The sequence below is a fragment of the Meriones unguiculatus genome, chromosome 6, assembly GCF_030254825.1.
Source record: "Meriones unguiculatus strain TT.TT164.6M chromosome 6, Bangor_MerUng_6.1, whole genome shotgun sequence".
NCBI classification, from domain to species: domain Eukaryota; kingdom Metazoa; phylum Chordata; class Mammalia; order Rodentia; family Muridae; genus Meriones; species Meriones unguiculatus.
Genome location: NC_083354.1, coordinates 96,081,264 through 96,108,360, shown reverse-complemented (window position 1 = coordinate 96,108,360; position 27,097 = coordinate 96,081,264). Strand labels below are relative to the sequence as shown.

General features: G+C 40.6%; 1 protein-coding gene across 4 annotated transcripts; it reads right to left on the bottom strand.

Annotated features, from left to right (window-relative positions):
* Positions 1–681: 681 nt before the first annotated feature.
* Positions 682–27,097, bottom strand: LOC110558025 (tyrosine-protein phosphatase non-receptor type substrate 1-like). 4 transcript variants are annotated; one of them, XM_021652731.2, is made up of 6 exons: positions 27,001–27,097; positions 22,353–22,503; positions 14,556–14,912; positions 6,915–7,271; positions 2,509–2,623; positions 682–1,918 (listed from the first exon to the last, which is right to left on the bottom strand). In XM_021652731.2, exons 2-5 carry the CDS (start codon positions 22,423–22,425, stop codon positions 2,511–2,513), a joined length of 900 nt encoding a protein of 299 aa, XP_021508406.1. In that variant the 5' UTR covers positions 22,426–22,503; positions 27,001–27,097; the 3' UTR covers positions 682–1,918; positions 2,509–2,510. The 4 variants fall into 4 exon arrangements, with proteins under 4 accessions (XP_021508406.1, XP_021508407.1, XP_021508404.1 ...); XM_021652732.2 differs by having other exon boundaries at positions 2,533–2,623; XM_021652729.2 differs by having other exon boundaries at positions 2,559–2,623.

Here is a 27,097-nt window from a genome sequence, read left to right as displayed (position 1 = left end):
GGCTCACATCTTTTTTTTCACACATTTTGTAAAGATCTGTGAAAAGAATGAGAGGTAGAGCCTGGCATGGTGGTGCACATCTTTAATCTCAGCACTAGAGAATCAGAGGCAGGTGGTTCTCTATAAATTTGAGGACAGCCTGGTCTATAGAGTGAGTCCTGGGGAAGACAATGCTGCACAGTGGAATCTGTCTGGGAAAAGAAAACAAATAACAGGTAGAAACTGAAAAGAATTTAGTGTAAACAGAGCTCAAACGGTTTCTATCTTTGTCTAGAAGACAAAATTGTCCTCTGGCTTGTTTGCAGCCTTGTTCTTCCTAAAGGCCAGAGAGACCAAAACTGTTTGGAGGCTGTGATCCATGATTTTGTTTCCAAAATGATTTTAGGGTTACTTTTTCAGAGTGGTGTTAGAGTATCAATAAAAGCCCATTAAAGGAAAGTTGATGATTAAGAAAACAAAATCTGTGATCTTGGTGAGAAACTCGGGGTCAATCTCAGGCAAAGGACACACATTTTTATAATTTTTATTTTTATTTTTTCTTCACAATTTAATCATTATATATCCTGACTGAAGCCCCCTCCCTCAATTCACCTAGTTCCACCCTTCCTCCCTTTTTCTCCGTTCTCCTTCCCCTAGTGCAATGAAAGGAGGAGTTCTACACCATTGTCATCTTCCCACAGATTATCATATCTCTTCAGGACTGCCTGAATCCTCTTCCTCTGGCAAGGCTGCATCATCAGAGGCCAGTGGTCAGAGAGCAGTCAACTGAGTTCATGATAGAGGCAGCCCCTGATCCCCTCATTAAGAGATCCACATAGATACTGAGCTGCTAATCAGCCAGCAGGGAGTCTAGGCCCTCTCCATGCATGGTCCCCCATTGGTGCATCAGGCAAAGGACACTCTTACATTACAGTAAAGGGATATTTTGACTAATTTTTCCTAAATAAATGTAATGGTGAAACCCACAATCAATCTCATAATGTGACAGGCAAAGGCCAACCAATCTTAATGAGTTCAAGTTAAGTCTGGTCTAAATAGTGTGTGCCAGAAGAGTCAAGGCTACATAGTGAGATCTTGTCTCAATAACAAAAGAAGTCAAAATAATTTTTCCCATTACTTGATACACTACCCTATCCTTCCTAGAATTCTCCCACTCCAGCACGGTTCCTACATGCAATGCTAAGGTTCAGCTGGGTAAGCCTTCCTTCCTGAGGTCAGACATCTATGCCTTCTGAAACAAAAAGGCTGCTTTCCTATTTTATTTCAATGGTCTTTCTTTTCCATGAGGTTGCTGAGATTTACACTTTGCCTGTACTGAAAATTTTTCTTTGCACCAGGGTAGATTATCTTTGAAATTTAAATCCATTTTTAGATTATTTTAATAATGACAATAAGTACTCCAAGAATAGAATCCAATATGCACACAGCATCAAAGCCCTGGGATAACAATGCAGATGCAGAGGGACAAAAAGAAATTCTGTGTTGAGGTTGTCCTTGTAAGTGAATCATTAGGAGCAGTTTTCCATGGCTTCTCACCAGCTTCTTCTTCTAGACTGAACCTCTATACCAGATACTCAGGGTTCCAGTGTTATAGAGGATGCAAGGAAGAGCTGTGGAGAATCACCTCTCACTCAATAGCTTCCTCATCATTTATACATTATCTTAGTGCTCCAGTGTCCATGGAACATTCTCTCCCCCTAACATTCCTGTCCTGAGTGGATGAGATGCCCATGTCATAAAAATGTTATCTCAGCCTAGGTCCTGAATCATACAATCTTCTGAGTCTGTTCTTCTTGGTCACAAGGAGGCCAGAGCAGAAACAGTCATTGTTACATCCATCTGAAATGTCTAAATTCTATCCCATAAGTGTAGACTGATGTTTCCCATGAACTTCTTGTCTTCCACTTACTGTAGTAACCTGTAAGAAGAATAGTGAAGGCAGTATACCAAATCCTAGCCAGGGCCCATTTCACTCATGTCCTCTAAGTTTCTTTGGGCAACTTTTTTGAGCCTTGACTGAGCCATTCTGCAGTATGTACACACTTCCTGTGAGGTACGGATATATTAAAAGGTTCCACAAGACTCTTGATGGGCCTCAGAAACAAGCCATTATCACAGATAAATGACATGACCCTCCTACTAATCCTGCCATTTCTATGTTCATCAATACACAGATATCCATCTGGCGATTTGAATAAGAACCATTCCCTATATTTAGGTGGTATAGCCCAACTAAAGGAAGTATGCCATAGAAAGTAGCCTCAGGATTAAAAGCTTTTTGCTACTTCCAGTTTGTTCTATCTGCTTCATGTTTTTTTTTTTTTTTCTAAGAATGTGAGCAATTAACATGTGTCTTGGCTGCCATTCTTCCCTAGCATGATGTACATATATGCTTCTGGAACAGTAAGTGGTCAAATAAACCCTTTTCTTCTATAAGTTATTGTAGTCATAGAATTTTATCACAGAAACAGAAAATTAACAAATACACCTACATCCCTTCTAACTTACAGTCAGGCCTTCTGCTTCTTGTACCTGTACACAGCAAGGACCAAAATTACCAGCAGCAGTTTGGGTCCAAAAAGCACAGCTACAAGGACTTTAGCAGAATCTGAAGTCTTCAATTCTGGAATCAAAAAGTAGAAGGAACCATTAGAAAGGTCACATCATCAATGGTCTTCTCTTGGCTGATCAGTGGACCTCTAAGCACATCAAAGCTCTGAGGATTTTGACTGTATTTTCTCTACCAGTTCAAAGCATAATTTCAAATGAAAAGAGATGGGAATAAGGTTTCTATTTCTCCATTGGCCACTGCTCATGCCTCCAATTTCTCCTTCTGAGAAAAAGTGTGTAAGAATTTGTGATCAGTGTCACATGGCACTGGCTGCTCTTCCAGAGGTCCTGAGATCAATTCCCAGCAACCACATCACAATAATCTATAGTGAGATCTGGTGTCCTCTTCTGGCATGCAGGTTGCAGATAGATCATTCATATATACAGTAAATAAATAAATAAATAAATAAATAAATCTTGGTTTTCAGAATCGTATTTGTCAGGGATTATTATTCGCACTTTGCAGGGATAACTGTACACTATGGAGGGGTCACAAGGTTAGTGGGATCAAGAGATGCTCCTCACTACTGCAGTTTAGGATGATCCCTGAGACAGTGTCCTTCACAGAGAGGATCAGTCTCTCAATACCAAGCAATAGCTGTGAACAGGAAATAAACAGAAAACAGAAAAATTGTGAGTAAGAGAATTTATGCTCTTCGTCGTTTAGAGAAAATTCATCCTAAAAAATTTTAGATTCCTGGAAATGAAGAGAGCCTCATGATAAAACAAGAATAAAATGCTCTTGAAGGGTCCTTAGGAATAAGCAGACACCCAACTTTATTCAGCTGATTTGAGATAAGAATTCTATTACCTCCTCCCATCTCTTCAGTCTGAAAGATTTTTTTTTGTTGCCAAATTCTTTTTTGAATTTTATTTTATTTTTCTTTATTAATTACACTTTACTCATTTTGTATCCCCCCCATGGTTCCATCCCTCCTCCCATCCCAATCCCTTTCTTCCTCCACTGTCTGCATGCATACCCCTCCCCAAGTCCACTGATAGTACAGGACTTCATTTCCTTCCTTCTGATCCTAGTCATTTAGGTCTCATCAGAAGTGGCTGCATTGTCCTCTTCTGTGGCCTGGTAATGCTGCTTCCCCCTCAGGGGGAGGTAATTAAAGAGCAGGCCAATCAGTTCATGTCAGAGTCAGTCCCTGTTCCTATCACAATGGAACCCACTTGGATACTGAACTGCCGAGGGCTGCATCTGTGCAGGGGTCTTAGGTTATCTCCATGCATAGTCCTTGGTTAGAATAGCAGTCTCAGGAAAGACCCCTGTGCTCAGATTTTTTTGGTTCTGTTGCTCTCCTTATGGAGTTCCTGTCCTCTCCAGATCTTACTGTTTTCCACTTCTTTCCTAAGATTCCATGCACTATGTCCAAGAGTTGACCATAAGTCTCAATATCTACATTGATAGTCTGCAGGGCAGAGCTCTTCAGAGGTCCTCTGTGTCAGGCTCCTGACTTTTTCCTCTTTTCTCCTTCTTCTGATGTCCAGCCTCTTTGCCTTTCTGGATAGTCATTGAGCATTCTAGCAAGAGTCCTCCCTCTTCATTAGTTTCATTAGGTGTACAGATTTTAGTAGGTTTATCCTATATTATATGTCCATATGAGTGAGTATATACTGTGTGCATCCCTCTGCTGAACTCATTGGCACAGGAGACAACTTCCTGAACAGAACACCAACAGCACAGGCTCTAAGAGCAACAATCAATAAATGGGACCTCATGAAACTGAAAAGCTTCTATAAAGCAAAGGATACTGTCCTCAGAACAAAAGAACAGTCTACAGATTGGGAAAAGATCTTCACCAACACTATATCTGACAGAGGGCTAATATCCAGTATATATAAAGAACTAAAGAAGTTAAGCAGCAAAAAACCAAGTAATCCAATTAAAAACTGGGGTACAGAGCTAACCAGAGAATTCTCTGCAGAGGAATATCGAATGGCAGAGAAACACTTAAAGAAATGCTCAACCTCATTAGCCATCAGGGAAATGCAAATCAAAACAACACTAAGTTTCACGTTACACCATTAGAATGGCTAAGATCTAAAAACTCAAGAGACAACACATGCTGGAGAAGTTGTGGAGAAAGGAGAAACCTCCTCCACTGCTGGTGGGAATGTAATCTTGTATAACCACTCTGGAAAGCAATCTGGTGCATTCTCAGACAACTAGAAATAGCGCATCCTTAAGATCCAGCTATACCACTCTTAGGCATATATCCAAAAGATTCTCAAGTACACAATGAGGACATTTGCTCAACCATGTTTGTAGCAGCCTGATTTGTAATAGCCAGGAGCTAGAAACAGCACAGATGCCCCTCAGTGGAGGAATGGATGAAAAAACAAGGAAATCATGAAATTTGCAGGTAAATGGTGGGATCTCGAAAAGATCATCCTGAAAGAATTATTAATGGCTATCCCATCCTCCAGCTCTCTGAGTACCTATGATGTCTTTTATTGGACCAATACTGTGATCATATGTCTTCTTTGGCTAAACCAGCTGTTTCACACCTGTGCTGATATCCACAGTACTGAAGAATGGGCTGCCTTTCTTCAACCACTTTAGAGAGTACTTCCTTGGAATTCTAATATGAAAGAATGGTCTGAAGAGTACTCTCAAATTGAAGAATTTGTAGTTTAATTAATAGACTGGATGGAATGGAGATCCCAACATGAAAGATCAGAGGGCCTGGGGTATAACTGTTTACCTAAAACCAGCAGACATTAGTTATACACAGAAAAGTAATTATTTTTGCATCAAGCATTGAAATTGATTGCCTACCTTTTCAAGGAAACCAACAAGACAAAAATAAACCAGGAGGAAAAGAATGAAAACAATGATATCTTTAGAATAGCAATAAAGGCCCATGCACTAACACTTCACATCAAGAGAATAGAATCTCTATCTTAAGTCCTAGGAAGGCAATTTAACTTTAAGTCATGCCAAATAAATAGGTTGAATAATTATTCCCTTAATGAGATACTGTCCTTCTCATTCCCAGAATATTGTCCCAAGCTTTGTTCCTGCTAGCTGAACTGCAGTTAAGTTCAGTTATATCTGAGGCCTGGCCATGAAAAAACAATTTTTATTTTTATTTTTTCCTATCCTTTTTCAGAGGCTGTGCTATGGCTTCTCTGAACGTCAGGTTTCTCTTCCCGAAAAGGAAAGGTGACTTCTCCCGTATAACACATGCTTAGCAGAAAATAGCATAGCAGAGAGATGACACATAGCACAGTGTTATTTCATGCCCCTTCTTACAAGTACTTCCTTCATCAATGGTATCCTTATGAAAAATGATATGAAAAATAAAGCTGGCCTTACTGAAAACTTATGGGTTTTACCATACTTGAGTCAATTGCTGGTTGCCTAAACATTGCATAACCTAGAACTTCAGTGTCCTTGTTTATGATATGGATGGATTCAGGATGAAGCCACTCTCCCTGTTTCTCTCCTTTGAGGGGTTGTGAGGAGACTTGCTACATCACATTTATGTGGGAAAATAGTAACATCGTTATAATCTAATTCACCCACAAAAGCAATAGGCCTTCTCTAGAGAACATGTGCCTTATGGCCAAGATGATAACCATGAGAGTTGATCCACTGTGGCACTATTTGTTTAGTCAAAAATTGAAACAAATGAAACATTCATGGACTGATATCTGAAATATGGTATCTCTGGTTGTTGGACTATTATGCTTTATTTCCACAGGGGAAGAATTCTAACCTAGACTCTGGGGTAAGAGTATGGTTGACATTGGACAGGAAATGAAGAAATCAGACCCTTCCTTAGCATCATCTTCTGCATTGATGTGCTTTTTCTCTTGGGAGGGAGGAGACACACATTTTAAGTAAAGAGCTCCGGCTTAAAAGCTTCCTGCCATCTGTGTTGACATCTAGAGTACAACCTGGCATAACTAGGGCCCAGGTTGTTTGGGAAGAAAGAGAAGACTTGATCAGATGAAGAAGGACACTCTGGAGGCAGTAGGCCAGGTGTGACCCCATCACTGGACCAGGCAGTCAGGTGTCAGTGTCTTTATCAGCCACTAGGCTAGGGCATATTGGGAAAGGCAAGCTCTGTGTGGCAGGCAGACAAGGGCATGGATTTCTCAGAAGTGGAACCTCTAGCAAATAGCATGTCACCTCCTCTCTTCAGGTTTCTTGGACCACAGCTGGGGAAAGTTACCCTTTGAACATGAGGGCATATTTACCCACTTGGTTCTTACATGTTCACAGAATTTTGGACACTGTTTTTACCTGTTGGAGAAATCAGGGATGAGGAGGACAATGCAGTACTTACCAAGCACATACAACATGGTGCCTCCCCCAGACTGAAGCTCTTTCTCAAGCTCTGATGTGTCCTTCTGGAACTTCACACAGTAGTAGGTGCCAGCATCAGCAGGGGTGACATTACTGATACGGATGGAAAAGTCCAGGTTGTTTCTCTTTGTTGTATCTGTGAGATTTATGACTCTGGGGAACCGCTCTCCTGTGAAACTATATATAAGACGACGAGTTTGTCCTCTTCCCATGAACCACCTTATAGACCCCACAGGTAGCAGGGAGGTCACAGTGCAGTTCAGAGTGGCTGACTGTCCAGCAGTGACAGAAACTGATTTCTCAGGCTGAATCACCTTCAGCTCCCGCATAGCTGCTCCTGCAGGAAACATCAGTTAGTGCTCATCCTGTTGGGAACCCACAGGTTTGTGATCAAATACTGTTCTCACAAATGCTCAGCACACACGTGATCACAGTTTCCCTCTCTTGTGACTCTTTTGTTGTTGTTGTTTTTATTTTTTTAATATTAGTTAAAGTTTGTTAACGTTGTATCGCTGCTGTATCCTGCTCCCTCATTCCCTCCCACTTCCACCCTTCCTCCCTCATCTCCTCCCTGCCCCTTTCCAAGTCCACTGATAGGGGAGGACTTCCTCCCCTTTCATCTGACCCTGGTTTATCAGGTCTCTTCAGGACTGGCTGCAAAGTCCTCCTCTGTGATCTATGAGAGCTGCTGCTCCCTTGGGGTGGGGGGTGGGGTCAAAGAGCCCACTATTGAGTTCATGTCAAAAACAGTCCCTGTTCCCCTTATTAGGGAACCCAATATGATACTGAGCTACCATTGACTACATCTGAGCAGTGGTGCTAGATTATATCCATACATGGGCCTTGGTTGGAGAAACATTCTCATAAAAGTCCCCTGTGCCCAGATACATTTGGTCCTTGTGGATTTACTGTCTTCTCCAGGTCATAATAACTCCCCCTTCTTTCTTATATTTCCTGTACTCTGCCAGAATTTTGGTTAATACAAGCATGTAACAGAGATGAGAAAACTGAATCACAGAAAGACAGGAAACTTGGCAGGATTTTGATTGAATCCCTAATTTTGTTTGGTATATATTCACTAATAAATAACTAGACATTTAACATAAGATATAGAGCAAACATACTAAAATCTGAATTAGCTAAGCAATAAGGAGGACCCTGTGTAATCAATCCTCAATCAGAAATCCTCAATCAATCCTCATTCAGAAAGGCAAACTGGAGAGACAGAAGAAGAGAGAGAAAACAAGGAACAGAAGAGGAGCATAACACAAAAGGCCTCTGAAAGACTCTACCCAGCAGGGTATCAAGGCAAATGCTGAGAATCATAGTTAAACTTTGGCAGAGTGCAGGAAACCTTATGAAAGAAGGGGGAGATAGAAATGTTTGGAGGGGACAGGAGCTCCATAAACAGAGCCACAGAACCAAAAAATGTGGGCACTGGGGTCTTTTGTGAGACTGATATTCCAACCAAGGACCATGCATGGAGATAACCTAGAACCCCTGCACAGATGTAGCCCATGGTAGTTCAGTGTTCAAGTGAGTTCCCTAGTAAAGGGAACAGGGGCTGTCTCTGACATGAACTTAATGGCTGGCTCTTTGATCACCTACCCCTGGGGGGTGGGGAAGCCTTACAAGGCTACAGAGGAAGACAATGCAGGCACTCCTGATGAGACCTGATAGGCTAGGGTCACAGGGACAGGGAAGAGGAACTCCCCTATCAGTGGACTGGGGTAGAGTCCTGGGAGAAGAAGAAGGTTGGAGGATGGAATTACATGGGGAGGAGAGAGAGGGCTACAGAAAAGAAAAACATGAAATAATTTAAATTAAAATAAACTTAATAATAAAGTAGTTTGATACATTGAATTCTATAAAGGTAAAATGGTAAAGATGGGGAGAGATGAAGGTCAATGGCATGTGCCCATGACTCACCTCATCTCTCACAGGGAACTAAATCAGTAGTCATCTGTATTTTTAAATTTTTCATTAAATAATGTATTGATTTACTTTTCATCCCAGTAGAAACTCCATCTCACTCTTCTTCTTCCAGGCTCTCCATCTCCTCTACTGTCCCATCTGCCTTTGCTCAACTCCCTATCTTCTGAGATAAAGGGAAACCTCTTGTGGGTATCAGTCAGCCTATTCATATCAAGGAGGATTGGGTGCATCTTCTAGTGAGGCTAGACAAGACATCCCAGTGGGGAAGGCATTCATAGGAAGACAACAGTGTCAGAGACAGCCCATACTCCTGCTGTTGGAGGTCCCACATGAGGACCAAGCTGTATATCTGTTAGGTATGTATGTGAGGCCTATATCTGTCCCATGACTTTTCTCTGGTTGTTGGTACAGTCTGTTCAAGCTCCTAAGGGTCCAGGACAGTTGACTTTGTAAGTTGTTATGGGCTGTCCTTGACCTCTCCAGCTCTTTCATTTCTTCTCCCACCTTTTCGATAAGATTTCCCATACTCTCCCTAATGTTTTATCCAGCTGTAATTTGAGAGAAGTCACCATGGGAGAGGGAAAGAATGCATCAAGGGAGTGACTAGAACCTTTCCTGTCTGGCATGAGAGCACAGAAAACTTAAATAAGTATACTGACAACTGTGAAATTTTCTTTTCAGAGAGGATTTGAGATTCTCAGCTAAGTCTGTGTGCATGGATGTGGGCAATCATAGGTTCTGGGAACATCCAGGCATGACTGGCTTCAGGGTATTTAGAGAGACCAGATAAACACTTCACAGCAGCTGGGCTAGGAAGACACACCATCCACCCTCTGTCTTTCATCCCATGACCCCAAGATACAGTACCTATATATCATCTGAACCAGGGAAGTGTGTCTGACTTCACACTGGTTTGGTTATAGAAGGACAGTTTTTTATATCCTCATCCCTGAGTCTGAAGAAATCACGGGACACTAGCACAGGAGTTGCAGCCTCACTGTATGACTTGCCCAGAAGAACAAGAGTAATAGCTGTATTCAAGCCTGTCCAGGGCCTCATAACCCAGGAGAACAGGGTATCACTACATATTAGAATAGAGCATGTTGCATGAGACTAAGAGTCTAGTATGTTGTATCACTTTTGTCAAATGCTGTGTGGCCCTCCCTGTGGGATGGGTTAATGCTAAGACTGAGAACTGGTGGACATGCAGTACCTGTCTCCACTCTGTATCTAGGCCTGATCATAGCATACTGAAATGTCCATGGTCTCATCAAACAATACAATAGGTACACAGTGTTTCTTCTCTTGCTTCTGTCTGTACTGAGGGTGGCTCATGCCATTGGATGATGTATGGACAGGAGCTTCAGGCCCCTGTTCTCTCAGAGATTGCAATACCAAAGGCACTTTACCACTACTGAGTTTAACCCTCTATATACTAAAAAAAAAATATCACTCTACTAATACCACCACTCTCACTGTTGTGATGCCTACACATTGGGCTTCTCATCCCTTCTGCTGTTTACATTCACTGTGACCTTCATCTATGTGAACTCATGGAAGCTCTGACATGACCATGTAATGAACTGTGGCAAAGTTTTAGTTTCAGCTAAAATGTACAAACGGTCTTTACAACAGTGACAGACTGGAAACAAAACTAACACTGCATAACACACAATCTTCAAGAGAAAAGGTATTTTTCATAAAGGCTTTACACCAGTGTAGCAAAGATAACAAATCAACAGATGCATGAATCTTGAAACAGAACACTGAAAACTATAAGATGACAAGGTAGCATGGTGCCTTTTAAAGAACAATGTAATTCTACTGAAAATTCCTGACGGGCATAGTAATGATTAAATTCCTGGCAAGGAATTTAAAAAAGTTATAAGAAGTCAATGATCCAAGAACATACATTGTAAAAGTGACATTCCTCAAGAGAGCACAGAGTAGGGGCTGAAGTGCCACAATCCTTGAGTAGTTTAGGTTTTGACATTTCCCATGACTTTCTCCCTTTAGACCTTATCTTCTAAGTAATCAGTCTTTCAAGGTAGCACCATTATCTGTTGAAAAGATTTTAACATGTAAGTTTTTAATGTATTTAAGACTCAAAGCATAATATTTTTGGCTAAACACCTTCTCAGTACTGAAACAAAATTTTTAAACTCTACTGTTAGAGATATCAAAGCAGAAGCTGAGACTCTTAGCCAAACTTTGGGCAGAATGCATGGAATTTTATGAAATAAGGTAAGGATAGAAAGACATAGAGGGGACATGATCTCCAAAAGGAGAACAGCAGAGCCAAAATATCTGAGCCTTGGGGTCCCTGAAGAGAATGATACGCCAACCAAGGACCTAAAACCCCAGCTCAGATGTAACCTATAAACTCAGTCTCCAAGTTGATTCCCTATTAGAGGAATGCTCCCTACTAGGGGAGCAGGGGTGTCCCTGGCATGAACTCAGTGAGAGGCTCTCTGATCACCTCCTCCTGAGGGGTGCAGTCTTGCCAGGTCACAGAGGAAGACAATGCAACCTGTCCTGATAAGACCTGATTACTTAGGGTTAGAGGGAAATGGAAGAAGACCTCTCCATCAGTGGTCTATGGGAGGGGCATAGGGAGAATAAAGGAGGGAGGAAGGGATTGGGAAGAGATGAGGGACTGGACCAAAGCCAGGATACAAATTGAATGAATTGTAATACATTATAATAATAAAAAAGAAAAATGAATACCAGGGATGAATTTTTTATATACTACATATCAAAGCATAAACCCATAATATGACTGTACATGGTATAGAATCTTTAAAGTGTTAAGGTCAATTGAGGATATTTGGGTGAATCTTTTTCTTTCTGGTAATGGAGAAAATCCACAGACACAGGCTGAGGTCAGATCGTGTGTGAAGACAGAATGAGACAGTGCAATTTAAAGGAGAAGCATCTTGGAAGAAATCTGCTCAATGGACACCTTGACTCTTGTCTCCAGCCTTCATGGCAACCCCAGCATCAGGCTCTTAATGAAGTAGCACGAAATGAGAATACTGATGTCATATGAGAAAACTAATAGAAGTCAGAGGATGAAATAAGGAACCTAACTTAGAAGAAATGATGGCTGAGCACTGCAGGACACACTTCACCCATAGTCATGCCACTGGCCTGCATGTCAGCTTCTATGTCTCAGGAAGTGAGCAGAGATGGCTGAGCTCAGAGCCAAGTGGTCCTACCGGGTGCATTGGAAGTTTTTCAGTGGCTCTGATGGACTTAAGGGATAGAGTGTTTTAATTAGGATTCTGCTGAAAATGTTTTCTTCAGCTTAAATATTAGAAACTAACATTTATTAAGCATCATCTCATAGGATACTTCTATTCCACTGTTAAAACTTATGGACACGCAGAGCAATGCTCAGAAACATATTTGCATTCTTTGTCCAGTTCAACTGAAGGCTCAAAGGATAGAAGTTCTTCACTTGACAGGTGACATTCATCAGATTCAGTACCACTGTTGGATGCTGGCTGACCTCCAGGGAGGGTAGAACTGAAAAAGCACAAGCAGAAGCCTAGGCAGATGGAACTAAGTCAAAGGGAAGAGTCTGGAGTCCTGAGGACCCACCCCTGTTAACAAATGTATCATGGGAGGAGTGCTTGTTCTAGAGTAGAGGCACCACTAAGCATAGCTATTAAACCAAGAACTCAGGCAGTGATATGTGTGGATCCTAATAATTGAAATTAATATGAAAAACTCCAGTGTATACTGGGAAAGAAATAAATGCCTGAAAATGCTGTGTGTTAGCTCTGTGGCCTATAATTAGTATAGCTTTGTTCCAGGGGCCCCAGGCTCCTGTAGACCCTTACTGGATGCAGGAGGCAGCTGTACTCTGCATCTGCTGCTCAGAGAATAAACTGTGTAGAAAAATAGCACATATGAGGCAGTGTGCTGTGGTCAACCCTTCAGCTGCACACAAGTCAGGTGACCTCTATGAATGCCAGCATCCTCCTCTCTAAAAGAAAAGGTGACTTCCCCCCTATAACACATGCTTAGCAGAAAATGGCATAACAGAGACATGACACATTGGTATTTTATGCCTCTCCTTACAAATATGTCCTTCTTCAGCAGTATCATCAGGACAAGTGATATGGAAAATAAAGCTAGCATCACTAAAACTTATGGGTTTTATATTACTTGAGTCTTTTGCTGGTTGGGGTGTCTAAACATTGCATTACCTAGAACTTCAGTGTCCTTGTTCATGATATGGATGGATTTAGGAGGAAGCCACTTTCCATGTTTCTCTCTGTTGAGGGGTTGTGAGAAGACTTGATACATCACATCTATGCGGTAAAACACTAACATCGTTATAATCTAATTCACCCTCAAAAGCAGCAGACCTTCTCCAGAGAACATGTGTATTATGGCCAAGATAATAACCATAGAGTTGATACACTGTGGCACTGTTTACTTAGCCAAAAATTGAAACAAATGAAACATTCATGGCCTGAGATCTGAAATTTGGTATCTCTGGTTGTTGGACTATCATGCTTTGTTTCCACAGGGGAAGAATTCTCACACAGAATATCGGTATGGTTGACATTTTCATAGATTTCTGATCACTACTATATATACAATCTGAGAGTGAGAAAAATCTCAAAAACTTGGAGCTGGTGGTGAATGAACATGTTGACTGAGTTCAAGAATTCTGACCCAACATCTCTTATTCATCAAGCTTCTAAGTGAACAAGGTTTCTCTTGCTTGGACAATCAGAAGCAGCCCTCTAATGAGATGTACCACATCTCAGCTAACTGGCTATGTGATCATGGTCAGGATGCCAGCATACAAGGGTCACATCCCTAACAAGACTGGCCTTTATAGTGTGACTGACCTTCATTCTCCAAAATTCCTGATATCAAGCCCAAGTTAGAAGAATTTAGGCTTTTGTCAGGAAATTCAAAGTGAGCACCTGGCTACGTCAGCTGGGGACTGACAATCTACATGGAACAACCTCCAGGAGGCAAGCTAATACTGGCCCAGACTTTTAGTGGCTGGAAGAGTTGGTCCCTGACACAAAATGTTGGCACAAGGTTAGCTTGGTGCCAACATCTAAGCCAGAGCTAAGAGATTTCACAAAGAATGTAGACCTATCCAGAATGATCTCAGTGTGTTGTAACTGGACAGGAAATAAAGAAATCACACCCTTCCTTAGCATCATTTTCTGCTTTGATGTGCTTTTTCTCTTGGAAAGGAGGACACAAACATTTTGAGTAAAGAGCTCCTGCTTGACAGCTAGAGTAGATATCTAGAGTAAAACTTGGCACAAGTAGGCTCCAGCTTGTTAGGGCAGAAGGAGATTTCATCAGGTGAAGAAGGACACTCTGGAGGCCGTAGGACAGGTGTGACCCCATCACTGGACCAGGCAGTCAGCTGTCAGGAATTTTATCAGCCACTATGCTGGGACATATTACGAAAGGTAAGCTCTTTGGGGCAGGCAGACAAGGGCATGGATTTACCCCATTCATCAGAAGAATCTCTAGCAAACAGCATGTCACCTCCTCTCTTCAGGTTCCTTGGACCACAGTTTGGAAAAGTCACTCTATGAACATGAGGGCTTACTTCCACACTTGTTTCTTACTTGTTCACAGAATCTTGGACACTGTTTTTACCTGTTGGAGAAATCAGGGATGAGGACAATGCAGTACTTACCAAGCACATACAATGTGGTGCCTCCCCCAGACTGAATCTCTTTCCCAAGCTCTGATGTGTCCTTCTGGAACTTCACACAGTAGTAGGTGCCAGCATCAGCAGGCATGACGTTACTGATACGGATGGAAAAGTCCAGGATGTTTCTCTTTGTGACATCTTTGACATTTGTGATTCTGGGGACACTCTCTCCTAAGAAACTGTATATAATGTGCTGACCTTGTCCTGTACCCCTGAACCACCGTATTGGCCCCACAGGGAGCAAGGAGGTCACAGTGCAGTTCAGAATGGCTGAATCTCCAGCAAGGACAGAAACTGTTTTCTCAGGCTGAATCACCTTCAGTTCCCGCCTATCTGCTCCTGCAGGAAACATCAGTTAGTGCTCATCTTGATGGAAACCTACAGGTTTGTGATCAAATACTATTCTCAGAAACATTCAGCCTGCATGTTATCACAGATCCCAAAGCTTGTGACTCTTAACACAGATGAGGAAACTGAATCACAGAAAGATGTGGAACTTGGCAGGTTTTGATTGAAGCCCTAATTTTGTTTACAATTCTCATGCTTCGTCCAGTATCTGCTTCATTTTCTGTGCACACAGCATATAGAATTTCTGTTACAATAATATTGGGTGTGATCATGTGACTCTTTTAGATCAATGAGATATGAACATAATTGTAGAGTGAGGTCTACATTTGATTATAAGTTTCTCATGATGGGGTTTGCTTTATCAGATGGGATAATACGGCCTTAGATAGTTCACAAAAAATAATAACATTTAACCTAACTATGAAATAAAACTTCCAGACAAAACAGTTAAGAGCCCAATTGCTGTTTGAACTTTTGCTCCCTCAGTTTAATGCCCAAAGACCCACCCTGCTCACACTCAACACTCACCTACACTCCCCATTCCCCACACCTCCACACTCCTTCTACTCAGGTGCACATTCACTGCTTAGGGGCAGACCATGCCAACCAGAAGAGCTAAGAGACCTACTTGCTGTCTGAACCCTCGCAATCCCTCAGACTGGTACCAGTGATACCTTCCCTGGCTCACGGCCCCCAACCTCTTCACTGCACCTTCCTCTTCTTAGGCAGTCATCCACTGCTCAGGTACAGGCCACACAAGCAGGAACAGGGTAGGGCTCCATCTGCCATAGTAACCCTCCTACTCTCTCCTCTCAGAGCCCAAAGACCCAAGCTTCTCACACCTGCCTCCTACTGCCATGCCCCCACGCCTGCACTGGTGTATACCTGCTACTCAAGGAAAGGCCATACCAGTCAGAAAAACAGAGATCCCTACTGGTCCACAGGCCAGGATAACAACCAGAAGTCTAGCCCCCAATTCTGACTGAAAGTTGCTTCTGGACCAGAGGTCAAGCTGGCTATCAGAAATACAGACCACAAAGACAAGACCAAAGAATAATCCGAAAGCAAGAAACAAAATACCCATCCAACAAAAATAAACTCTGAAACAGGCTCCTAGAGTGATCCTTATCTTAAATGCAGAAGCCTAGGTCCCAGTACAAGATCATGATCAAGAACAGCAAGGGCAATACAGAATCACCACAGCCAGCTATCCTAAAACAGCAAAGCCTAGACTGCAACAGAGCTGAGACATAAGAAAATGACCAGAAAACCAACTTTATAAAGAGCACAGTGGTCCTTACAGAGGAAATGAATGGATGAAATGGAATGGATGTAACTACAAAAAAAGTTAGCATGACTGAGGTAACCCAGACCTAGAAAGACAAACATAGAATGTCCTCACTTTTATATGAATATTTGCTGTAAAAGAAAATATAATCATGATGCAATTCAAAGACCCAAATAGGCTGAGTAATAAGAAGGGCTCAAGGGTAGGTGCATGGATCTCCCTAGGAAAAGTTAATAGAATAGATATTGTGAGTTGACTGCCAGGACTGAGTGGGTAGGTAAAGGAATAGGAGAAATCAGGTGTGAGGTAAATAGAGGGAGAGAATACTGGGAGAGACAACTGGAAAAGGCAGAATTGGGGGGGTACAGGTGAGGTAGAAACCTATCAAATGGAAACTTCTAGGATTTTATGAGATTGACCCTAGCCATGATTCTTAATAAGAGGGGATATGGAGCCTGAACCAGCCACATGTGTATAATATGTTTAAAATTTTATGATTGAACAGCAAAATAAAGAAATAAGACCTTGGTTTAAGTTACCAATTAAAAATATATTAATATTCTGTACATCATAAAATGTGTAACATCATCTTAATTATTTAAATAGTTTTATGTGTATGGATGTTTTTCTGCAGGGAAGTCTGTGCACCAAATGCATGCATGGATTTTAACGAAGCAAGAAAAGGGTGTCAGGTTCCCTGGAATTGTAACTTTAGATGGTTGTGAGCTACTATGTGGGTGCTGGATATTAATGATGAGATGACAGATTTCTATAAAGTGTGTGACTTGACAGAACAGATATTTATTATTTATATTGTGTAGTTCAGATGTTCAAATTTGTTGAGAGAAGGCAACAAACATGGAGTCATAGAACCCTAATTTATCTTTATGAAAATTAAAAAAGTCGCTATACTTTTAGCGACTTAGGAAGAAGTTATTTTATCTTTCACTACTCCCCTTATTCACTGATTATTTTTATGTAATCCCTAAAGAGCCCATTAGCATTTCCTGCAGGGAAGGTATCATTGTAATAAGAGGAGATATTTAACTTGAATACCATGTTTTCTCCTTTATGTTGATTCCATAGTGTTATCATGTGTGGAATTCTTGGTTTTATTTAAATTCTGGATGCATTTTCTCTTTCTGATAGATACATCATCTCACTGCTTCCTGGATGTTGACATTTCTGAAATGAGTAATGTTCCTATCATTTTTCAGGATGTTTAAAGAAATGAATTATTCTCTAGGCTGCTTTCAGTCTTTTACTACCCTTGGCTTTTCTCAGTTGGAATACAAATGTGCTGGTGGGATTCTCTCTGAGTTTGTAGCACATTCAGTTAGTTCATGTTGGCTTCACAATATGTTAAGCAATATTTTTTTCACCAATCCTTCACATTCACTCCGAAATCTTTAATTTTTGCTCTTTATTTGCCCACTGCCCCTGCACTGCTGATTCAGTAACATTATTGTATCCATTTTTATGTTTGTACATTATTTTTATAAAATGTGTAAGTACTTTGTAGACCTGTAAATTGAACTTCTAAGTCTTCTTGTATCTTGACTTAAATTTTCATAAAACATTCATTCTGAGCTCAGCACTTCCACTTAGTTTTTGGATAATGGTGGCTCTAATTTTCAACCTGCTGAGAAGTATGGTGGATGGCCATGGACAACTCAGTCACTGTTAGGTCTCAGGCAAGGATATCTGATGGCAAGACTCAGCTTCCCTAGATAAAGGAAGCCAAAAAGAAAATAAATTTTAAGAAACGAAAATTTTGTGTAGAAGTGCCATAATTTCTGTATCCTTTCCTCTGTTGAGATCACTGAAAACCAGAAGATGACAAGGTAGCACGATGCCTTTTAAAGAACAGTGTAATTCTAGCCAAAGTTCCTGGAGGACATCATATTGATTAAAATCCTGGCAAGAAATTTTATAAAAAGGTTGTAAGGAGTCAATGATTCAAGAACATAGATTGTAAAAGTGATATTCCTAATGACAGCACAGGAATGGGGCTGATGTGCCACAATCTTTGGGTGGTTTAAGTTTTGACATCTGGAAAAGATGGGAGGGCAGAAGCTGAGTTGTTAGTGCAGAAATATGAACGATCTTAGAAAGAAAACCTGAAGCCCATTCCCACCCACTGTGACTCTGAAGTTGTCTGTCTAGAAGTATACTTGAGTGTCTTCTGGAGTGAAATGAGCATCTCATGGAGAACATGACCAATCAGGAGATCCTACCATGATCAATGGATTTAGATGAAGTTCCTATCTTCTCGAAGATCCCTAGGCCCCAAGCCTAGGGTCTGCACTCCCACATGAAGTCTGATATTTCAAGAAATCCTATAGGCTCCACTTCAGCCTATATCCAAAAATTTGACCTCTTTCCTGTTTCTCTTCTGCTACTGTACTGTGCAAGCAGCTCTGTCTCATTAGTTCACATTCAACAACCTGCTTCTATCTGTCCTGAAAGAGTTGTCCTTCATCATTAGAAAAATCTATTTAAAACCCACATTAGGCCAAAGTGCTTAACCCTGCACAAAACTAAAGTCCAAGTGGATCAAAGACCTCAACATAAAACTAGATACACTAAACCGCTTAGAAAAAAAAGTGGGGAATGCCCTTGAACTCATTGGCACAGGAGACAACTTCCTGAACAGAACACCAACAGCACAGGCTCTAAGAGCAACAATCAATAAATGGGACCTCATGAAACTGAAAAGCTTCTGTAAAGCAAAGGTGACTGTCCTCAGATCAAAACGACAGCCTACAGATTGGGAAAAGATCTTCACCAATCCTATATCTGACAGAGGGCTAATATCCAGTATATATAAAGAACTAAAGAAGTTAAACAGCAAAAGATCAAGTAATCCAATTAAAAAATGGGGTACAGAGCTAAACAGAGAATTCTCTGCAGAGGAGTATCGAATGGCAGGGAAACATTTAAAGAAATGCTCAAACTCATCAGGGATATGCAAATCAAAACAACCCTGAGATCTCACCTTACACCCATCAGAATGGGTAAGATCAAAAATTCAAGAGACAACACATGCTGGAGAGGTTGTAGAGAAAGGGGAACCCTCCTCCACTGCTGATGGGAATGTAAACTTGTACAACCACTCTGGAAAGCAATCTGGCGCTTTCTCATACAACTAGGAATAGCGCTTCCTCAAGATCCAGCTATACCACTCCTATGCATATATCCAAAAGATTCTCAAGTACACAATAAGGACATTTGCTCAACCATGTTTGTAGCAGCCTGATTTGTAATATTCCAAGCTTGAAATGGCTCCCATTCACCTGGAGTGAAAGTACTGTCCATGATTTTGGAGGAAGCTCCACTTATAGCCTTTGCACATGCAGCTGCCTTCAGTGAAGTCCTTCTAGGAGCCTGGGCCACATGACTCATGTTCATGCTCGCTTTTCATCTTTTTATCTCTGTATCTTCTTATAGAATTTCTTCTCAGTGATGCTCATCCAGACCATCCCATCTGCAATGTCTAAGTCTCCAACAGAGCCTTCTTATTTCTTTAGTCATTTAGACTTATCTCCACATATACTTTTTTTTTTCAATGCAGTTTATTCAGGAATCATGAACAATCATCTGACCCTGGGGAAAGCCAGCCCACAGCTTAAATAGCCTCTGGGTAGCCAACCCCAGCGTGCCACGTGGGCAATGCAGATAGGTCCACATACATGGAAGCAAGCCAGATCCTCAACCATAGCCAAATGTGGAGTTGTTCATGACAGAGAGCACTCACCATCGGGAAAGTGGAAGGCAGAAACCATAGTAGAGGACAATGCAGCCACTTTTGATGTGAACTGATGGACTAAGATCACATATACCTTTTTAAAATATTGTACATTTCACCTTTTCTCCTAATTATTATTTCCTCTGTTCTCTATAGAGGATAGAAACCAAATTACCCATGCAAATGACATTTTCAAGAAAAGCTGTTTGCATACACTGGATGATCTATATAGATTCGTGGAGCTGGGTACAATTCATGCTGCTAATTCGAACTATAGATACAGACGTGGACCTGACTATAATTATGCCATGATAAATTAGCATTTTATTGATTTGAAAAACACATGGGATCAGAAGTTCAAAAGACTGAATATTTGCTCTGGCTCATTGTTCAGGTCCTGAGGGTTGACTGGTTGTACTGGTCTCAGGTTAGACAGAGCCTCCTCATGATGATGGTGTGTGAAGGAACAATGTTGCTCATCTTATGGTGGCAAGAAACAGAGTGGCAAGAATGGATGTAGGCCACATGCTGCCCTCAGAGCATGCCTCCCCCAATTTCCCATGACCTTCCACCCTGTTAGACCTTATCTTCTAAACAATCAGTTGCTGAGTAGTATTCCATTGTGTAAAACTACCACAATTTCTGCAACCATTCCTCCATTGATGGACGGATGTTCTGGCTATTACGAATAAAGCTGCTACAAACATGGTTGAACAAATGTCCTTGTTGTGTACTTGAGCATCTTTTGGATATATGCCTAGGAGTGGTACAGCTGGATCTTGAGGGAGCGCTATTCCCAAATTTCAGAGAAAGCACTAGATTGATTTCCAAAGTAGATCTTACCTTCTAAGTAATCAAACTTTCAAAGTAGCACCATTATCTTTTGAAAAGATTTTACAACATAAATTTCTAATATATTTGAGACTCAAAGAATATTTTTATTAAATACCTTCTCAGTACTGAAACAAAATTTTAAGACTCTACTGATCGAGGTATCAGAAGACAGGCTGAGACACTTAGCCAAACTTTGAGCAAAATGCATGAAATTTTGTGAAAGAAGGCACAGATAGGAACACCTGGAGAGGACAGGAGCTCCAAAAATAGACCAACAAGCAAAAAAAAAAAAAATCTGATACCTGGGGCCCTTGAAAAGAATAATACTCCAAGCAAAGACCTAAAATCCCAACTCAGAAATAGCCTATAGATTCAGTCTCCAAGTGGGTTCATAGAAAGGGGAACAGGGGCTATCTCTGGCATGGACTCTGATCACCTCCTCCTGAAGGGTGCAGCCTTGCCTGGCCACAAAGGAAGACAAAGCAACCTGATTAGACACGGCTGGTTATCTTCATAGGGAAAGGGAGGAGGAGCTCCCCTATCAGTGGACTTGGGTAGGGGCATAGGAGGAGAAAAAGAGGGAGGATGGAATTGGGAGGAGATGAGGGAGAAGGCCATAGCCAGGATAAAAGTTGAATAAATTGTAATAAATCATAATAATAATAAAAAAATAGCAGGTATGTGTGGAGACCTATCATTGATGAATTGCTTATATTCTACATATCAAAGCCATAACCCCGTAATGTGACTGTATATGGCACAGAGTCTCTAAAGAGTTGTTAAGGTCAATGGAGACATTTGGGTGGCTCTTAGTCCAATGTGACTCTTTCTTTCAGGAAATGGCGAAAATCCACAGAGACAGGCTGAGGTGAGATCATGCATGAAGAGAGAATGAGACAGTACTATTTAAAGGAGAGGCATCTTGGAAGAAATCAGCTCAATGGACACCTTGACTCTGGTCACCAGCCTTCATGGCAAGCCTAGCAACAGAACATAGCCTTGGGTAAAACAAAATAATGGTTCAGGCTCTTGAAGAAGCAGCACGAAATGAGAAGACTGAGATCATATAAGAAAGTTAATAGTACTCAGAGGATGAAATCAGGAACCTAACTTAGAAGAAATGGTGGCTGAGCACTGCAGGACACACTTCACCCAGAGCCATGCCACTGCTCTGCATGTCAGCTTCTATGTCTCAGGAAGTGAGCAGAGATTCCAGAGCTCAGAGCTATGTGGTCCTTTCAGTTGCACTGGAAGTGATTTGGTGGTTCCCACGGGCCAAAGAGATAGAGTGATTTAATCATGATTCTGCTGAAAATATTTTCTTCAACTTAAATATCAGAAAGTACCATTTTTTTAAGCATTATCTTATAGGATGCTTCTATTCCTCTGTTAAAACTTATGGACATGCAGAGCCATGGTCAGAGCTCAGGCTCTAGGACCTGAGACAATATTCTGACTTTCTTTCCTGGGACAGTTCAGATGGCCAACTGGAGTCCTTTAGTTTCTAATGCAGGGGTTGCCCAGACACAAGAAGATGATGCTATTCTTGAGACATGTTTACCTGTAAGTCCCAGCAGCAGGGTCAATAGCAGGACACTGTGAGGAGAGTGTGGCCAGGAGTCCATGGGAAGCATGGTCAGGGTCAAGGAGCCTGCTCTGCCAGTGTCTGTACTCAGGAGATCTCAGCTTCTGATCTGCAGAGGAAAGAGGTCCTGTGCACAATGGACTCATCAGTGTTGTGGGGAACATGTCTTACAGTGTGCTGCTAGGAACTAGGAAGAGAGGAGAAATGCCCTCACTAACCTCAGATGTGTGCCTAGGAAAAAGAGAAAGAGAGCATTCAAGACCCAATATCCTCTGTTATCTAGGCTGAAGTGTCTTTACTGTGGTGATTCTGTTGCTGTGAGAGGTAGTCTTGGCTATGAACTGAACATCAGAAACAAGAACTACAGTTGTGCAATTTACTGCTTCATGCTGGCCCATGGGTACACCTGTGGGGCATTTTTTTTTTCCATTGCTAACTAAGGAGAATCTAGTTCACTGTGAACAATGCTGCTCTGTGCAGGTGAATCAGGGCTGAATAAGAAAGGAACACAAGTCAGGGATGGAGGTACACACCCTCAGTTTCAGCACTCAGAAACAGAGGCAGGTGATTCTCTCTGAGCTCCTGGCCAGCCAGGACTACATACCAAGAACCTCTCAATGGATAAAGTTCTACTTACTTTCAGTTTATTTGAATATTTTTATTTTCATTACTTGTCACGTTAGCCCCTTGATGTTTATATATTCATGTCATTCAATAAGTCATGTGAACAGAGCGTTCATGGAAATATGAAGCCAATGAGAACATTCAGATATCACTTTATACTTATTGGTTGGAAGGCTGTGCATATGTATAGGGCACAGATGCCTAGAAAAGACTGAAGAAGCTACAGTGAAATTCTTCTACCTGAGGATGATGCTGCTGTGCTAGAAGTAAATGAAAGTCTCAGACATGTGGAAATGCAGAATTTAGAAAACTTGTTTCAATCATATTAGTATCTGGCCATGAGTTTTTGTTCCATGTGATAATATTATATGCTTTAAAAAGTCAGAATTGAAATTTATTTGCATATTTGATTTAGATCTTTTGTGTCCTTTGTATTTAAACTGTGAGGAAAATACAGTCATATGGTAAAAGGATTACATGTGTGGCCATAAGGACCATAACCCCAACAATCATAGCTCATAGTAAGTCAGCCAAAGGCTAATCAACTTCTACATTCCGTGAGAGAAAAGTTGGTGTATATTATTGTTTGTAGTTAGAATATTGACTATTGCTTGCTGTGTAGCAATAGAATACTAATCACCATTGGGGTACTTTTAACTGAAACTTAAAATCTATTGTAGTAACTGTGGGCTACATTCTAGAAAGCAAATTAACTAACATAGAAAATTTGAAGGTCAATGAGATATGAATTAAGTGGCAATGTTGTCACCTGTGGGTCCTCCTGAAGGTAGAACTTTACCCAGTGAAATTGCCAACTTAAACATTTGTTTTCCCTAAAATAATACAGGCAATATCTATTGACAATCTTTATTTATTTCTTATAAAACATTCTGCCTGCATGTGTGCCTGTTCATTGGAAGAGGAGTGGAACCAGATCTCACTGTAGATAGTTGTAAGCCAGTATGTGGTGGCTGGGAATTGAACTCAGGATCTTTGGAAGAACAGCCAATTTTTTTAACCTCTGAGCCATTTCACCAGCCCCCCCAATTACATTTTAAAAGTGGGTTATATAAGCCATCTTTCCTATTTGTAAATACTCATCAATTTTTCTAATATTATTTTTTGTATTTTTAAAAATAAAAAGGTGTTATTGCTTCCTAAATCTTGGCAGGCTCACCTTGTGCCATGCTTTCAAAAGGATTGTTAATAGATATTGAGTGGGAGGTAGTTAATATAACAAAAGACAATGAGACAGAAAGAATGAGAATCCAGTGTACAGCACAAGCTTAGAGTCACATGTAAACAGTCTCACTCTGATCTGTTGAAGTATAGCTAATTTGCAGACCCATGACTAAGTGATGCATGCTTACTATTGAATGCTACTAGAATGTCAGTTTTGTAAACAGAAGTATTGATATGTGACTTGCCAGGCATTGAGTTCTGTCTTATATATATTTTTACTAATTTATTTTATTTTTATTTTATGTACATTGGTGTTTTTAAATTTCAGTTTATTTACTTTACATCCCAAGGGTGCTACCTCCCTCCTTTCCTCCTAGTTCCCCCTTCATGTACTTCCTCCTTCCCCTCTTGCCTTAATCCCCCCCCCCCTGCAAAAAAAGGAGAGCTTCCTTATATGAACCCTACCCAATATATCAAGTCACATCAGGTCTAAGAATATCCTCATCCCTGAAGCAGGCAAGGCAGCCTGCAGGGGGAAGTGATCCAAAAGCCAGCAATAGAGTGAGAAGAGGACCTTCCCTATAAGTGGACTGGGAAAAGAGCATGGGAGAAGAGGGAGGGAGGGCAGGATTGGGAGGAGCTAAGGGAGGGGCTACACCTGGGATACAAAGTGAATAAATTATAATGAATAAAAAAATTAAAAAAAAGAAATCAAAGAATATTTTAGAAGATGAAAAGATCCCCCATGCTCCTAGATCACTAGGATTAACATGGTTAAAATGGCCATTCTGCCAAGAGCCATCTACAGACTCAATGCCTTGTATCTCAAGGCATCATCACTATCTTTCCTAGTGGTTTACATTGGCATACGGTGGTAATGCCTATGCCTCAGAATTTTTGACTATTCCTATTCCAGGCCTCAAGACTAGAGATTCACCTAAAGCCTTCTGAGTAAGATCTTCAGTTAACTTCTGGCAAGTCAGCTAAAGCATAACTTTTTTTTTAAAGAAAACTCTACAATCCCATGCAAAGTTGTAAATGTTGAGTATTTTTTACACAATTTGTTACCTCAATCAGTGTGCCTGAAAATCTTTAAAGCATTCACAAATTTTTCTTCTATTTCTTTACATAATTTTTTCATCAAACACATGTGGGTACTTAAAAGCTTGCACCAAGACAGAACCCAGATACAGAAGGGTTTTACGTGATTTAATCAGAATAGACACACCACTCATTGCTGAGTGTTTACCACATGAGAACCAGTTCCCAGGACGTTTTTGCATCTGTAGTTCTTGGGGAACTGCTTCTAGAATGCGGTGCTTGACACACGTACTGTAGTCTCACTCTGCTCAAACATAATTTGCCTTTAGTATCACTTCCTCACACCATGCTTCTGCAGTAGCACAGCATTCACTCTAAAGACTCAGGCTTGGTATATAGTAGTATCAACATAGTGAAAAGGTAGTTTCCTCTTAACCCCAGAGAGTCAGAGCATAATTATAAAGATTTCATGATCCATAGACATACCTTTAAAGATATAGATTTTTATAAAAATAAGATCCTGAAAAAAGGGGGAGGGTCTTAATCTGCAGGAGACTTACATGATACTCAGAGCCCTGAAATACTAACAAACACCTGAAGGGATAACTGTTGAAGAACTTTTAAATGTTATTTTCACTGCACCTTCATGTTATGTAAATCAAGGAGGAAGACATGACTGCGCAAAGATAGAGACAGCAACTTAAGCAAAAAATTATTCCTCCATTTCAGGAAGAATGCAAGCAAAGGCAGTGTGTTATTGTGTGAATATGCTGTGGATATTTAAGCTTTCTTGTAATTCTTATACCAATGATATCTGTGATTCTTTTCACTTATGCTCTCAATGTTTTCAATGCAGGCATTTAAAATTGGGAGCTCTAATCTTAGTCCACAACAATAAAGTCTGTATAACTAAGTTCAAGAATTATTTTCACAACATTCAGTGTTGAATACTCCCAAGAAGAGGAGAGTTAAGGTCTTGTTCCAATGAAATGGTGTTTTCAAATAAGGGGAATATTGCTCTGCAGACCTTCAAGGAGAACTGTCTTCAGAAATAAAATGGCACAGATATATTTGCTTTTCCAAAATAATTTAAAATATTACTGATCAAATTAGAGTTATATGTGGCAAAAGACTTGTCTATAGCATAAAATAAAAGGAAATCTAATTTAAGTAGAAAAGCCATCTACATGAGAACTAAAAGACAACCAGCCATCTTCAGCCCTGTGTGTTACAGCCCAGTTTGAGTTCTGGTACAGCATTTTTGTACATAATTTTCTTGTTGAGATACATTTCTTTTCTATGTTTCTTTGTTCCCTTATAGAAAATAATCACTGTTTTTTTCCTAAAATTTCTACAAAGGAAATAGTTTACTTTTTTAATTTTAAATTTAATAAATTTATTTGTTTCTTTTTATTACAGCTTATTCACTTTGAGATTTCTTTAACAAAAGTAACTCACTGAATTTTGGAGTCAGAATATGCCAGCTAGTAGGACCTGGCTATAGATCTAGGAAAAAATCCCTACTCAGGGAGTTCTAGTAGGAAACCTTTCTTTGTTCAATAGTGGCAAATAATTCACTATTACAACAAGGCTCACCATACCAGAGAGTAGAACTGGTTTACTGAAATTCCATCTATTTAAGATAACCTCATCCACATACCCAAGCTAAATCTTTAGAAAAATATTTAGGTTGTTTTCCAAAATATCTAAAACACTGTGACCTAACCAAATGGACTTGTAAAATTAACCATCAGAAGCCAGGCAAGGTGGTACTCACCTGTGGTCCCAGCCCTTGGAAGCTATTACAGGAGAATTTCCTGAGTCCAGAAGCTCAAGGCATTCTAACCCTCATAGTGAGACTTAGTCTCCAAAAG